The 16,922-nt window shown below is 45.1% G+C and overlaps 1 protein-coding gene across 1 annotated transcript in view; it reads right to left on the bottom strand.

Annotated features, from left to right (window-relative positions):
- The window catches only part of LOC126526734 (astacin-like metalloprotease toxin 5), a 35,891-nt gene extending 29,428 nt beyond the window's left edge, over positions 1–6,463 (bottom strand). The window contains exons 1-2 of the mRNA XM_050174598.3: positions 6,139–6,463; positions 3,226–3,299 (exon numbers count right to left, since the gene is read on the bottom strand). Of these exons, the coding sequence (XP_050030555.1) occupies positions 3,226–3,299; positions 6,139–6,244 (180 nt within the window). The 5' untranslated portion in view covers positions 6,245–6,463. The remainder of the gene's footprint in view (positions 1–3,225; positions 3,300–6,138) is intronic.
- Positions 6,464–16,922: the final 10,459 nt, after the last annotated feature.

Genomic DNA, 16,922 nt, shown 5'->3' with positions numbered 1-16,922 from the left:
TGATATGTTGCGAACGGATATGGATAACTGACATACTTGCGCAATGAAACGGAGCAGTGTGGAACAACGAGACGCGGAGACGCGAAAACTATGAATGTCGAACTAAAGCTAAATTACTGAGTAATACGCACACACAAACACACACTACACATACATTTTAAAAGGAAAATGTTAGTTTTGCGACATACAGTTAATCCGCATCAAAACCAAAGCCCTCTTTCCCACATGTAGTCAAACCTATTGCCTTTCGTTTTGACATCGCAGTCTTTGCAGCACCTTCTAAATAGAATACCGTTATACGGTGACCGTAATCTGAAGACTAACAAGCACAGAATGCGTTTCGATGGTTTCCTTTTCAATTTTCGTTTCCAGTTTTACAGGCACTTATGTGAACTACCTTAAAGGGATCATTACTCGCTTCTCTCTATTTTTTGTTCATATCACCAGCTAAACGTAACACGTCTTCTCACCACGCATCCCCGTGATGTTATAAGAGCCTTCTCATATTTATTTATTTATTTATTTATTTATTTATTTATTTATTTATTTACTTACATACCTACAGCGCCCAATGTTGGGCATTAGAGTAGGGGGAAGGAGTATACAAATGATGGAAATACAGATGATTTATGTTACAAAAGGATAGATCTAATACACAATACAACAAAATATTGATATTGAAAACACAGTACTTAACACAACATTACACTAGAGGTTATTATGAAATACAATATAAATACACGTTAGTACATAATACGACGCAATGATGTTATTAATAATAATTATAATTATATTAAAGTAATGAAAAAAAACTAACTAAAAAACTAACTACCTAAAAAACTAAGTGCTAGGCCCGCAACATCATGTATATACTACAGCGCCTAAGTATTTCGGCATCGCGTAAGAAGGACACATCGAGTACCGAAACTAGAACTTTGAACGTTATTGGAACTCCCTACAAAGCACATATGACAGGTGCACAGACAAAAAAGCTACGAATTCGGGTTGACTTCTTGTCCCCTGCCGTTTCGCTTTGGCAGTACGTGCCAGAATTGGCATTATTACAACAAATGAACATGTATACATGTCCACAGCATCTCACCTAACAAGACAATAAGATGTAAAATATGAGTGTTGAGAGAATTTGTATGTTAGAATTTATTTTATTTTCACAGCATCGAACACCGACATGGTTGCAGAAACACGCGTTCAGTAGAAGTCACATCAAAATACGAAAATGCAAAACATAAATCACTTTTTTTCTTAAAGGGAACATTAATAAAAATACATCATTAATTACTTCACTATGCAATTGCAGCTTAGAATTCACGTAGACCAGAAAAAAAAAAGAACGACAACAAACAAAAATACACATGAACACACACGCACATGAAAATATGAACAAGTTTAGGCACAATTGAAAGAATAATAAACATGGTTGTTGATGAAGAGAGTTCAGCAATGATGGCTACGCATGGATTATGCCAAGTTTCTCTCTGACGTGTACTGCCTGCTTTTATTTAATGTTAGTTTTGACAAGTGCCCCAGAAAATTAACGTTGCTGTTTTTTCCTTTAAAGAATACTTTCAGCAGCATCATCATCATCATCATCAGCAGCAGCAGCAGCAGCAGCAGCAGCAGCAGCAGCAGCAGCAGCAGCTGCCTATTTTATGTCCTCTGCAGGACGAAGGCGTCTCCCTGCTATCTCCAATTACCCCTGTCTTGCGCCAACCGATTCCAGCTAGCGCCCGCGAATTTTCTAATTTCATCGCCCCACCTTGTCTTCTGTCGTCCTCGACTGCGCTTCCCTCCTCTTGGTGTCCATTCTGTAACCCTAATGGTCCAACGGTTATCTAACCGGCGCATTACATGACCTGCTCATCTCCATTTTTTTTTTCTGTTGATGTCAATTAGAATATCGTCTATACCCGTCTGCTCTCTGATCCTGTCTGTCTCTTAACGTTATGACTAGCAAACTTCGTTCCGTCGCTTTTGAGCGGTTGTAAACTTGTTCTCAAGGTTCTTTGTCAGTCTCCAAGTCTCTGTCCCATATGTCAGCACTGGTAAAATGCACTGATTGTACACCTTCCTTTTCAATGATAATGGTAAGCTTCAAGTCAGGAGCTGACAATGTCTGCCGTATGCGATCCAACCCATTTTTATTCTCCTATTAATTTCGTTCTCATGATCAGCGTTCCCTGTGAATTATTGACCTAGGTAAACGTACTCCTTCGCAGACACTAGAGGCTGACTGGCGACCTTGAGCTCTTGTTTCCTTGCCCAGCTATTGATCATTACTTTTGTCTTCTGCATGTTAATCTTCAACCTCAGTCTTAAACTCTCTCTGTTAAGGTCCTCTATCATTTGCTGTAAGTTGTCCGCAGTGTTGCTGATTAGAACAATGTCATCTGCAAAGCGAAGGCTGCTGACATAGAATGTTTTAGTAACAGAATGTTTTAGTAATAATTTATTGTCGCACAATATTATCGGCATTCTATGTAATCTACAAAAAAGAGGACATCGTGCGTGTCGAATGAATAGTGTGAAATTGCACAGGAGGCTTTCTTTTGCTATAAAAAACGAATATTGATGCTATAGCTGGTCGTCAACGAGAACAATAGTTCACGTGAAATAAAAGAAGATAGTTAATCTTACTCTTATTGGTAACAGGGAGCGTATTCTTATTAGTATCGCAACAACTCGAGCAAGCATGTTCTCTTGGAACATTACACGTAAGCTTGATGGCACTATCTCTGTCATAGAAGTTACTACTTTTAGAAGTCCATCGATGCTCCGCTTCTTGTTCTTTTACCCCGTCTTCTTGTTCTTTGTTCTTTGGCAAAAACACCTTTTGTTTTGGTAGTACCAATAGTTAATGAGCTTAATGAGTTCCACTTCATTTGTTCTAGTGTGGCATTAGCAATACTTAGCAGATTTCCCACGTTTTTAGAAGTTATAAATAAACTACCGTCGTCGGCATAGATAACAAAATGTGCTGTGGTGTTCATATTAGTTATGTCGTTTATACGACCCAAGAAACCACAGCTGTAAATTCTACTGTACGGAATAGACATAAAACGCTGTCCAGACGAACGTATGACGACTGAGCTTTGCAGTAAAGTGCAGTCACCCATCTTAGGCTTACGCGCACTGTGCCTATCTGATGCTGGTTTCACCGGGCCTAAGCAATTCATTTCTGCGAACAAAAACGAAAGGCAAACTCACATCATCTGCGAGATCTTCTGGTAGCACAATGTCTCCTTCAAAGAGTCGACCTTCTTGTTCTTTGCTCCAGGCCCCTGCGCATAAACACGTGTATTGCACAGCAGCGGGTTGCAGGTACAAACATTTAATTGGGGTGTTTGTGCACGATGTTTGAGCCCCAGTGTCGGCTCTTGAGCCTGCCTGTGGCTTTGGCGCTCTGCCGTCGATCTCCAGGTGGCAGGATCGACTCGTGGCAGGATCGACTCGCGGCAGTGGCGGACGTATTTCGATAGGGGCGAAATGCAGAAACGCTCCATGTACTTAAATTCGGGTGTGCGTTAATGCACTCGAGGTGGACTAAATTAATCCGTGGCCCCCAAGTGCAGTGTACCTCGTACCCGCGCATTCTTTTGAGAAAGTTGAATGTCACACACTTAACTTTTTTCCTTGCTTATGCCTCGTCCTCCGCAGTGCAGCTAGTTGTGGTACCGTTGGAATGCAAGCCAGCAGTCCGGGCACTGGAGCGATGGTTTCGACGGGACTTGTTCTGCTAGTGCTCATTACACGGCATAAAAGTGCATTGCACAGATTCACATTACGTTGCTTAAGTTGGCAGGATCAACATTTCAGCCAGTTGGTAACAATTCATTTGATTTAAGCAGCCCACGCGAGACAATGCATGGAAGGGTGCGTAAGTTAGGGTGCAGGGTAGACTTCAATAGCCCCCCTTCCACGCCTGTGCACCCGGAAACGAGGCTGCAGGCAGACACTTGCCGACTGTTAAGAAAGCTTGTGGCCAGCCATTTTCGTCACCATCCCCAACTCGCCAACAGTGCGCGGCCAAAGCGCTCAAAAGGTCAAAAGCGTGCCTGCGGCATCGTGTCTGCGCGTCGTATATGTGCACACGTACTCCGGTGCATCGTCGTGGCATCAGTAGTCTTTACGTGTCCTCACTCTAATTTGGCCAGGAACATAATTGTGATTAGAAACAATGAGTGTCATGCTGCCCATAGTTACCTGTAGAGCGCAGGACTTCCTTTGATGGTCAAACGATAACCTTGGACGCGCACGGGCTCGAAGCGTCCATCATCTCGTGCGGGAATGCGAAGGATTAAAGATTTTTCGGGACAAGTATATAACGCCCAGAGCCGGTAACGTTGTTCGAGGACTGGGTCCGGCCACGGGCCAACTTCCAAGACACGTAGCCATGGAGCTCCGCTTGTGAACCACACTTTGATCTTCCTTACCACGTCAGGAAATATGCCTCGAGCCATCACGCGAATATATTATTCTCTCTCTGACAAACAAAGCCCTAAAGCGGCACCAAAGGCTAGCTTAGATGATTTACTGCTATTACAAAGTCACATATTCTTCCGTGAGATAGATGGTTAGGTTTATCCAGAAGTTTTCGAGTGACACAATGTTACTGAGCGTGTAGGGGCTCTCTGCATAATTAAAGTTTCTCTCTCCTCCTTTCTGAAGAGTGGGCAGGCATTGTGCCCCTTCCGATGGCAGTTATCAACCAGGTTCTCGCTTTCCTGCCATGTGTATATATGTTTTCAAATCGAATAATAATAATAATAATAATAATAATAATAATAATAATAATAATAATAATAATAATAATAATACTGTTAATAATGTGGATACATTTTTCGCACCTGAGCTTGAGAAAGCACAGGTAACTAAGTTAAGCTTCCTTGTTCGTCTTCCCTCTTGGGCTCGTAATGGGCTTGGGCTTCGCTCTTGGGCTCGTTTAATGGCTCGTAACCAATTTGTTCTCACGGCTACAGTATATAATAGCAGATCGGTCAAACTTAAATATGCAAAAATGCTGCTGTCAATGCTAAGAAATGTAAAAAAATTTGTGAAAAATACGAAAATATAATTACTCCAATGTTGACTGTTCACTTTAAAAATTGCAGAGTGTTCTCTACGGGCGCTCTGAAGGGGCACTGTGTCTTTACAGTCTCAGCAAGGGAGATTAGCACCACAGGAAAACAGAAACGTTCCTGCAATTTATTCGTGGAACTGCGGTCCAAATTTCTGTTGCACTTACAAATCAATTCTACGAGCAGGCGGCGCTGCTGCTATGGTCAGAATAATCGAACAAGCCCGAAATATTAGGCGCTAAAAATTGGCGAGACACTGCACCTAAATCCTTTACAGAATCATTGTCTCCCTAACTAAAATCAGTTGTGGACGCAAGTAGAGGCAAATGAAAAATTTTAAAATTATAAAAAGTGGGCATCTTACGATAAGATCTTAAATGTCGGCCCATATGTAAACTGCAGCACAAGACGTGAAAACCACGTCCGGGTTGAGGGCCGGCATACTTCGCCAAGTCCATTCTTCCTAAGATAGCGCATTAAACGCCAAGATAGCGCATCAAAAAGAAAATCACCGATAAAAATATCTCAATCGCGTCGCATACATCTTGAAACACTTCAGGTTGAACCTGTTTACAAGTTTAGTAATGCGTGTAAATTGTGTTAGTAAATCGAGTTGGAACGTACACGGCTGCACGTTTCCTCACGGTTTTAGTATTTCACCATGAAGCGGGCTCACCTATGTGTCACTCTTTTTCACAATGTATTTATTTTTTACGTGGCTGCATGCACTTTCTAAGTACTCTATACGTTAAATAGGCGACGTTTTCGTATCTGAGGTTCTTGTGGAGGAGTTATCGCGTGGAGTCACATTCCGTGAACTTGACAAAACTCACTCAAGAATTGGAAATTCGTAATTCCTTCTGCAGCTTTCTGCACCTATCCACTTTTCGTGATTCTGAAGATTTAAGAAATAAGGTGAACCTAAATTGGCAGTGGACATATTTAATTGGCGCCTGACCGAAGGAGATATTTCTCCTTGTGTAGTTTTCTTTCACTGTAAAAACTGTTGCTCAAGCAGATCAATAGAACGGTGTTTATGTACCTGAATGTTGCGAGGATGTCGTTTGCTCGACCCAGGGAGCTGCCCGCACACTCCACAGCGCGGGTGCCAAGAAGACAGCAGCAACGAACAATTCCAAACCCATCATGCCACTCCTCCGTGTGTCCGCTAGAACGTTCACCACAAGCAACACTCCTTGGGGGGGCTTTTTATACAGCACGTCACTATATGGCGACAGCTTTTGCACGGCGCTGTGACTTGGGTAATTGCAAGATAAGTAACAATGGTGCCGGGGTGAAATCCTCAAGCGACTGACACGTTTTCACTACTCAGCGACCATCGACCATGGCCGCTGCTAACATCACGCACAATGAGAGATAAGCGTATCCATATTCCAGGCACTCGAAACCGCCGATTTAGAGATTACGTGCCGTCTTTCTTATTGCCCGTCGCAAATAATACATGCGAGCCCTGTAGGCTTGAAGCTAGGGTAACCTCGTCGTAGACCCTGCCCTTCATTTCAAAGCGTGTTAGCTGCTACAGATGGAAGAGCTTTTTGTTGGGCTAGTTGGTTTCGATGTTGACGCATGGTTTTTAGCACCACAATTAAAAGGGGAAAAAAACCTGTACGGAAGAAAATAAAGATCAAGTGCAAGAAATAATAATGACGAAGTTATATAGTAAAATTTTAAGTGGTTAATAGTAGTGCCGCACAGCATCTAATTTCTCAGTCGTCACTGTTGTTTAAAAAAATGTGTTAGCTTCATTCCAGTAAACACACTTCTTCCGTAGGACACTCGAATCATGTCCCAATGTCCGCGCACCATTTCAGAAAGAAATAAGACATCGGCCAGACACCTAGGTGTTGACATCCTATACCATGGACGTTCCAAGAACATCGCACTTGGACCTGTTTAGGGTATACCACCACGGATGGCCCAAGAATATCGCACGTGGATATTTTTTTGGCATGCATGTGAATATTTGTCCTTCGAGAGGTGCTGCCTTTAAGCTTGCTCGTAACAGAATTTCGCATGCCCCAAATACAATCCGAAGCTATCATGCTTGCAGCTTTTGTGTACGCGCACTTTGTCAATTTTCTGACGCAGTTTACTTTAAAAGCTTCAGTTAGTGCAGTAATTAAGGCACTTGCGCTTGGCGGAAAGCCGAGAATAATTAAGCACCGCAAGCATGCATGCGCGCATAACTTGTGCGCACAATCCGTTCTTGATGCGTGGGGCTCTGAACGTTGCACCTGTCATGCAGCATGTGTTGCAAACGTTATAGGCATGATAGGAAATACAGATTACATTTATAGCAAAATGTACGCAGCATGTGCCCATGATGTCCTTCGCAAAAAATGCAAGAGATGTCCGCATGACCTCCACTACCTAGATTCTCTTGAGGCCTCTCCACTTGCCGGATGACGTCACCACACCTGGCCCTCGCATACCTCGTCAAGGACATGCCGGCCGGAACCACTTGAGGGCACAGGCTGAAATTCAGAAGCGGTAGAACGACATCGTTATTAGTAACCCTGACCAACGTATGCGGAACAGCAACGTTCCGGTTCAAAAGCACGTCGATGATGGGGCGAAGCACATATTCACCGTCAGGAGCCTGCGGCTGGGCGGTCAAAGTGACATAAGTAACTGCCTCGGGTGACAGACGCACATCGTGAAGCGAGCACAAGTGCGGTGGAGCGGTGCTCGGAGCATCGGCGAGTTGAGGCAGTTCTAACTGAAGAACGCCGGTCGCGTAGTCTACGAGAGCAGAATGAGTGGATAAAAAGTCCAATCCAAGGATAACGTCTTGAGGACAGTTGTCGATCACAGCAAAGAGAACAGAAGTAGGGCGGCTGGCTATAATTAAACGCGCAGTACACATTCCAAGAACAACCAGCACGCCGCCGTCGGGCACACGAAGCACTCGGGCAGCTGCTGGGGTGAGGACCTTTTTAAACGTCTACGTAGGCTAGCACTCATCACAGAAACGTGGGCTCCAGTGTCGAAGAGTGCTTGGACAAGTACGCCGTCTGTTCTAACGTCAATTACACTTCTTGTGGGCAAAGACAGAGGATTTGCTGGAGTAGTCGGCAATGCAGCACCACCTCCGAGGGCTGCATTTCTTAGTTTTCCGAAAGGGTGCGGCCAAAAGTCACGGACGATGAAAGGCAACGAGGTTGCGGCGAACAGGAAGATGGGCGACGTGTTTGCGGTGGACGAGACTGGTGTCCGCGCAGCGATGGTGAGCGGCTGTACCACGTGTTCCTAGCAGAGTTGTCGGCGCTGTGCGACTCGGCGGTGGGCCAAACATTGCGGACATTTCCATCGAAACAGCTCAGGTTGGCCGGTGCGCGAGGTGTTGAGGGCCATGAATAGCGACAGTACCGGGTGACATGTCCAACGCGGCGACAGGTGAAACATATCGGCTGGTCATCCGCAGTTCTTCACTCAGTCGCGTTGCGATAACGCGGAGAGAAGCGTCGGGGTGGAGCGAAAATAGTAGAAGGGCGTTCGTTAGCTCTGGGATTGGCGACAGCACAGAATGTAAACCAGTGTTTTCAAATTCCTGGCGAACGATGGCTTGTACGAGGGGAACTGAAAATGTGGTAGCATCAGGGCTATGCGAATAGAAAGCTGCGGGCGCCATCGCATCCAGTTCACGTCTAACGATTCGCACCACGTCCTCTGATGGCGACGCATGCTCCTGTGCGGGTTAATCTCCACACGTCGATGTTGCGGCTGTATTGGGAAGTCGGGCGAATGGTTGCAAGACGCGTCGGCTTTCGGCCTACTCGAATTATCGGCACTCTTTAATGATTGCATCAACTGTAGATCAGCTTTCGCACATGAGCAGATTAAACGCGTCGTATGCAATGCCCTTAAGCACGTGCCCGACCTTCTACGCTTCTGTCATGTCGTGATCGGTTTTACAACAAAGTGCCAGCACGTCCTGGATGTACGAGACATAGGAGTCCGTGGCGGATTGGGCACGGGAGGCCAGTTCCTACTTTGCGGCAATCTTACGGTCGGCTGGTTTGCCAAACAACACTGTCAATTTCTGTTTGCATTGGTCCCAGCTGGTTAGCTCATCTTTGTGGTTTTCGTACCACACCTTTGCCGTGCCTCTTAGGTAGAACAACAGGTTAGCTAGCATAGGCGTAGGGTCCCACCTGTTGGGTCCACTCACGCGTTCGTGCATGGCCACACACTCTTCAACGTCAGCGCCATCGGTCCCGCAGGAAGTTGCAGGATCCTTGGGTTGCACAACGACAACCGAAGGTGACAGCGACGTAGCATGCGACTATGACGTAGGAGGCGGCAACAACGTTGATTCCGAGTGCTCACCGTCATTGATGGTGCTGACGGTGATGCGACGTCCACTGCGGAGCTCCGTTTCTAGCCGTGGTACCCCGCACATCCACCAATATGTTACGGGGATGTTGGGAGCATAGAAGATTGTATTTACAATATATATACAAAATGAGTCAGATTAGATAAGATGGCTGACCACCAACAACACGCAGCAGCCAGCGTCCCGCGATCTTCTTCCTCTCTCTCCTTTCATGCTTCCGTAACAATATTATGGCACAGAATTTGCTTTCCAAAGACAAGGTGCTCTTGTCGGCGGCGCGGAGACTGCTCGGTAAGCTCGTTTAGCAGCAGCGACACACGAAGCATTTCCACCCGTTGCGTGGCTCATTCTTCAGAAAGAACACGTGGAACGCGTAGCTCGCGCCGCCGCAAGCGGAGTATAGCGCATGCGCAGTGGGTCCGAAGCCCACGCCAGCGCTTCGATTCCGTGTTGGTTTCGTACACTGGCTGCGAGCAGCGATTACCGTGCAAGGCGCCTCGCCTTCTTGCTCTTTGCGGCAGGCAGAGTACAGAGAGAACCAACTCTGCGTACATTTAATCGCGACATAATTGTCCAGACGCTAAAATGCTCACGAAAATAAACGCTTTATGACTCGCTGCGTTTTCACTGCAAGCGCCATCGGCTGCTCATTCGACAACTGTGAGCTCAAGTGTGTACACTCGGCGACAGATCGGCAGTGTGTTTCGACGACGTGCATTCTGCTCTTTGTTGAAGGAGCGCATGTCGCTCGCGTCAGTCCCGTGCTGGCATCAGCAGCCTCCGAATATACGATATATTTAACGTAATCATCCCTCAGTGCAGGTATAGAAAGCAGATATTCCCACACGCGATCGGTTTGAATGTTACGCTTCGAGAAGTCGGAGGTCCATGACATGTACGAAAACTGGAACGGAGTGACGGCGTCTTCAATTACTTTTGACGCAGTGAACACACGCGGTTGCCGCGGCAGAGGCCAGGCAGCAGCCGAGAAACGAAACTCGCTTTCTAACCCCATACTCTCGCACGCAGAGCGCTGCAGCTTTTTTGCCTGTTGTGCGCCAGATGGCGCTCACTATCTTGCAAATTACTGTCTGATGACAGAAGGAATTCATGGTAAGTTGATAGAAATGGTTATTGATGAGGAAGGGCATAGCAGCATAGGGAGTGACCATAAACGCATCATTTTAAAGATGCGATATGTAGTTCGGAAAGAGAGCAAGGAGAGCAAAATGGCCAGTCCAAATTTGAACTCCCAACAAATAGCAAATATAGTCACTAGAGTTGAGGAAGAACTTGGCAAATGGCCAAGTAAAGAGTGGGAATATGGTGAGCTTCTAAGTGTAATAACGACAGAAATACGGAAAGAGAAACAACATGTTCGTTGGAAAGGAAAAAAGAAACCGGAAAGCTGGTGGAACAAGGAGATACGAGAAGCGATCGCCGAACGACAGAAAGCATCTCGAGAGCATAGGCAGGCAAAGAAGGCGCAGTTGCCACAGGATGAAGTAACCAGTAAATGGGAAATATACCGGGAGAAAAAGTCTATGGTTCAAATACTGGTGCAAGCAAAATTAAAAGGTGAAAGTGAACGTTGGTCGTCAGAAATACGTGAGAAAAAGAAGGCCGCACCTAGAAAATTTGGAACCACATAAGATTATTAGGCAGGAAGTCAACAACAATAAAACAACATATCCTAGACGAAGATGAAAACAGACTGGAAGGAGAAACGGCAATAAATTACATCCGAAAAGTAACAGCCGAATCTTTCCAAGGCAATGACGAGGTTGTATTTGAAGAAAAAAAAGAGCAGGAAAGAGACCCAAGTGGAAAAGGAGCTGGTGCTGACAAATTTCAACTGGAAGAAATCGGAAGAGAAAATTCCCAAGCGCACAGCCACAGGGCTAGACGAGGTTCCCGTTAGGCTGATAAATGAATTAGGACCAAAAAGTAAGGAAGCTCTCGTGAAAGCAGTGGAAAAAAATTTAAAGGATAGACGAATACCAGACAGTTCGCGACAAAGTAGAATGAATTTAATTTGTAAAGGTAAGGGGGAGAAAGACAGAATTCACTCGTATAGACCATTGACCATCACATCGGTAATATACAGGCTCGCAATGCAGGCAATCAAATTAAAGCTTCAAGCATGGGCAAAGAATAATGCCATTTTGAGAGAGCTTCAAAATGGCTTCAGAATAGGTAGGCGTTTGAATGATAACTTGTTCGTTCTTACTCAGTGTATTGAAATATCAAAAGCAGAAAGCGGACTGTTGTATGCGGCCTTTTTAGACATTAGAGGAGCCTACGACAACGTAGACTGCGACATTTTGTGGGATATTCTGGAAGGGGAAGGCTTAGGTAACGATTGTCGACAGCTTTTGAGAGAGATTTACCTAGAAAATACTGTTCGCGTTGAATAGGAAGGGATGAGGAGCGAGGAGAAAGTTGATATCAACAAGGGACTGAGGCAGGGGTGCCCTTATACCCGCTGCTGTTTATGATGTACATGGTGAGGATGGAGAGGGCGCTAGAAGGAAGTAATATCGGGTTTAATCTTTCATACAAATAGGCGGGTACAGTAGTAGAGCAGCAACTCCCAGGTTTATTTTATGCGGACGACATTGTGTTGCTAGCTAATAAGCAAAGTGATTTGCAACGTCTAGCTAATATCTGTGGACAGGAAGGCAACAATTTAGGTTTGAAATTTAGTGTTAGAAAATCAGGTGTTATGGCATTCAATGAAAACAGTGAACAGACAGTGGAGATACAGGGCAAAGAAATACCTCGGGTAACAGAATATAAATACTTTGGTATATGGATAATCGAAAGCAATAAATATATGGAAACACAGGAAAAAACCATAACAGTAAAGGGGAAGAGAAATGCAGCCATAATGAAACACAGAGCGCTATGGGGATACAATAGGTACGAGGTGCTCCGAGGTATGAGGAAAGGTGTAATGGTTCCAGGACTTGCTTTTGGAAATGCGGTTGTTTGCTTTAAATCAGGGGTACAATCAGGACTCGATAAGAACCAAGGGTCAGTGGGGCGCCTTGCATTGGGCGCTCACGGCAAGACTACAAACGAAGCTGTGCAGGATGATATGGGCTGGACTTGTTTTGAAGTGAGGGAAGCTCGCAGTAAAATTGAGTATGAAGAACGACTGAGGAATATGGAAGCAAGTAAATGGGCTAGGAGAGCGTTGCGGTATCTGTACAGGAAAAACATTGATTCACAGTGGAGGAAAAGAACTAGGAAGCTTACCAGCAAGTATGCGGCCTGTAGGGTGGGCAACACAGCCACAAAGAACGTCAAGCGGAAAGTCAGAGAGGCTGAAATAATCTCATGGGTGGCGGCAATGGAAAAGAAACCTGCCATGAGTAACTACTTAAGAGGAAGAACGAAATCAGGAAATAACAATTTATGATAACTCAAAGGGAAGCTCATTACTTTTCGAAGCGAGATCGGGATGCCTTAGAACACGCACCTCTAAAGCGAAATATAAGAAGGAAGAAGAAGCATGTGCTTGCTGCGGTAAAGGTAGGAAAACTATGGATCATGTTTTATTAGAATGTGAAGACGTCAACCCGGTCGATTCAGGCACCACTGGCCTCCTTGAAGCCATTCGGTTTAGCGAGAGCAGTGGAAAAGTAAAGACGTCCGCAATAGGGATTAGTAAGAGGCGATTGGAGGATTGGTGTAAGAAAAGTAGGGAAACGACAAAAAATGGAGACGTACAAAAGCAAAGTTCGCAACAGGGGAACAAAAAAGTTGGTTGTGGGAGTTGAGTGTTTTTTTTTTTTTTCTTTTTCTTGTTTAACCTAGGTAGGACATTAGGCAGTATAATAGGAAAAGCTTGTTGGCGCAACCCACCGCCCCGTTCTAAAGGGGACGCTCATAAAATCCATCCATCCATACATCCTTCCATCCAGCAAGGCTATAGCTATATCTTTACAAAAGCGACACACATTGTGAGGGTGTGCGTCCGGAAAGATGTTGTGCAGGAAGGCCGAGCATGAGTTGGTGCCCGTCTGAAGCCGCCTGTGGGTGACTTCTTGTGCTTTATTGAATGATTTGTGTGGTAGCGGCATGCTTCTCTTGAATAACGCTTAGTGCTGGGTAATATTTCTGTTGTGCTTGCATAAATAGTTCAACAAAATTGGACAATAAATGTACTGTAGTTATAATTTGTGCACAGTGCCTTCTGTAGAGTGCTTTAAGACACAAACGTGTGCAGGAATTAAACAGCGAATTATGCAGGGTCTTTCGTTATGTCATTTTTTTTTAAATTCGTGTTACAGATACCAGCATTCCGCTTCTTCATCTGGGTTACATTTAACGGGTGGACTTTGGAAATGAGTAGTGCACAAGCTGCTAAGTGACAAAATCTTGCCAACTATCTTTCTAATTAATAACCTTAATACACATGTTGCAATGGTGGAAATGAGTCCGTTAACATGTGGGGCCTACTCAGTTGGAACCAACCAGTTTCAAGATATACGTCAAAGTATACGGTGTTAGGATCGGCCTAAAGGGGTACTGCTGCAGTTGTTTCGATCGACCCGCGGGGGTGGCGTCCTTCAGAAAACCGGCGACGACGACAGCGCTAACCAACGATGCACTTCCTTCGGAGAACTGGAGATCACGGCAGCGTTAATCCACCATGCGCTTCCTTCGGAGAGTCGGCGACGCAGCAGGGCTGGCCACGTTTGACATGATGCCGGCGCGGTGTCGTCTGACAACTACCTGCCGGCGGTCGGCAAATTTCATTTTATTATTAATACTGTCAGCCTCATTCAGGGGCTGTAACAGGAGTGGAAAAAACGAAACTCAACAGCAAAATAAGAAGTACCGAACATATTGAAAACCATAGTTATACATTAGTTAAAGAAAAAAAAAAGATCATCTCGTGAAATGCACCCATAAACAAAAACAAAAATGCACCACCATGAAATCAGAACAGTAATCTTATACAGCAGCAATCTGACCTCATCGCCCTATGCTAGTGTCATAGATGAAATTCTAGATGAAAAGATGAAAAGTATTCCTAAAAGAATAAATAACTGTTACACGACTTCCGTTCGCCTGCTTGAGCTTATTCACTCCGCGCTCTTTTCGCTGCAGGAAAGGAAATATTTTCAACCCTAACCCGCCTCACAACGAGGGTTCAGCGGAAGAGCCATTTGCACAATAAATGCCGAGAACACGAAAAAACTGTATAAACTACAGCAATGCGGTACGTGCAAGTTTAGCAGGGCTGGAGAAAGTGACCTGGCTTCAAATCACTTCCGACTAGCAGCAGACAGCGAACACAACGCGACAAAAGAAAAGAAACGAAGATATTCTGCCGAAATGCACTAAAATCACTTGCTTCGGGCAGGTTAGCAGCGCTCTCTCATGGTTTCTCAAGTATTACACAATATAATACACGATAAAAACATATGCGCAAACAGCAGAGAGAGAGAGTGAACTTTAATGAGCACCAGCAGTTCAGTCGACTGGGCCTAGGCCTCCTACGATGGGACGTCGAGGTCTTGCCTCTTCGCCGCTTCGTAGGCCTGCTGGGTCGCCCAGAGTTGGTCGTCGAGATGGGAGCTGCGCAGGGCGGCGTGCCATCTTGACGAGAGAGTCACGGGATTAAGGTCTCGGTATTGATGTCTGGAACTAGGAATAGGCAAGAATCAGATGTGTGCGTTAAGAGACAAAGCCGGCAATATCGTTACTAATATGGACGAGATAGTTCAAGTGGCTGAGGAGTTCTATAGAGATTTATACAGTACCAGTGGCACCCACGACGATAGTGGAAGAGCGAATAGCCTAGAGGAATTCGAAATCCCACAGGTAACGCCAGAAGAAGTAAAGAAAGCCTTAGGAGCTATGCAAAGGGGGAAGGCAGCTGGGGAGGATCAGGTAACAGCAGATTTGTTGAAGGATGGTGGTCAGATTGTTCTAGAGAAACTGGCCACCCTGTATACGCAATGCCTCATAACCTCGAGCGTACCGGAATCTTGGAAGAACGCTAACATAATCCTAATCCATAAGAAAGGGGACGCCAAAGACTTGAAAAATTATAGACCGATCAGCTTACTGTCCGTTGCCTACAAAGTATTTACTAAGGTAATCGCAAATAGAATCAGGAACACCTTAGACTTCTGTCAACCAAAGGACCAGGCAGGATTCCGTAAAGGCTACTCAACAATAGACCATATTCACACTATCAATCAAGTGATAGAGAAATGTGCAGAATATAACCAACCCTTATATATAGCTTTCATTGATTACGAGAAAGCGTTTGATTCAGTCGAAACCTCAGCAGTCATGGAGGCATTACGGAATCAGGGTGTAGATGAGCCATATGTAAAAATACTGGAAGATATCTATAGCGGCTCCACAGCCACCGTAGTCCTCCACAAAGAAAGCAACAAAATCCCTATAAAGAAAGGCGTCAGACAGGGAGATACGATATCTCCAATGCTATTCACAGCATGTTTACAGGAGGTATTCAGAGGCCTGGAGTGGGAAGAATTGGGGATAAAAGTTGATGGAGAATACCTTAGCAACTTGCGATTCGCTGATGATATTGCCTTGCTTAGTAACTCAGGAGACCAATTGCAATGCATGCTCACTGACCTGGAGAGGCAAAGCAGAAGGGTGGGTCTGAAAATTAATCTGCAGAAAACTAAATTATTGTTTAACAGTCTCGGAAGAGAGCAGCAGTTTACGATAGGTAGCGAAGCACTGGAAGTGGTAAGGGAATACATCTACTTAGGGCAGGTAGTGACCACGGATCCGGATCATGAGACTGAAATAACCAGAAGAATAAGAATGGGTTGGGGTGCGTTTGGCAGGCATTCTCAAATCATGAACAGTAGGTTGCCACTATCCCTCAAAAGGAAAGTGTACAACAGCTGTGTGTTACCAGTACTCACATATGGGGCAGAAACCTGGAGGCTTACGAAAAGGGTTCTGCTGAAATTGAGAACGACGCAACGAGCTATGGAAAGAAGAATGATGGGTGTAACGTTAAGGGATAAGAAAAGAGCAGATTGGGTGAGGCAACAAACGCGGGTAAACGACATCTTAGTTGAAATCAAGAAAAAGAAATGGGCATGGGCCGGACATGTAATGAGGAGGGAAGATAACCGATGGTCACTAAGAGCTACGGACTGGATTCCAAGAGAAGGGAAGCGTAGCAGGGGGCGGCAGAAAGTTAGGTGGGCAGATGACATTAAGACGTTTGCAGGGACAACATGGCCACAATTAGTACATGACCGGGGTAGTTGGAGAAGTATGGGAGAGGCCTTTGCCCTGCAGTGGGCGTAACTAGGCTGATGATGATGATGATGATTGATGTCTGCACTCCCATAGCATGTGGGGGAGTGTTGCTGATTCAGTTTTACAGACCTTGCACGTCTGGCTCGGGTAGATGTCGGGGTATATAATGTGATAGCGTGTGAGGGAGGGGTATGTAT

Source organism: Dermacentor andersoni, chromosome 8 (assembly GCF_023375885.2).
Source record: "Dermacentor andersoni chromosome 8, qqDerAnde1_hic_scaffold, whole genome shotgun sequence".
Classification (NCBI taxonomy): Eukaryota; Metazoa; Arthropoda; class Arachnida; order Ixodida; family Ixodidae; genus Dermacentor; species Dermacentor andersoni.
This window is presented reverse-complemented; position numbering and strand designations above follow the sequence as displayed.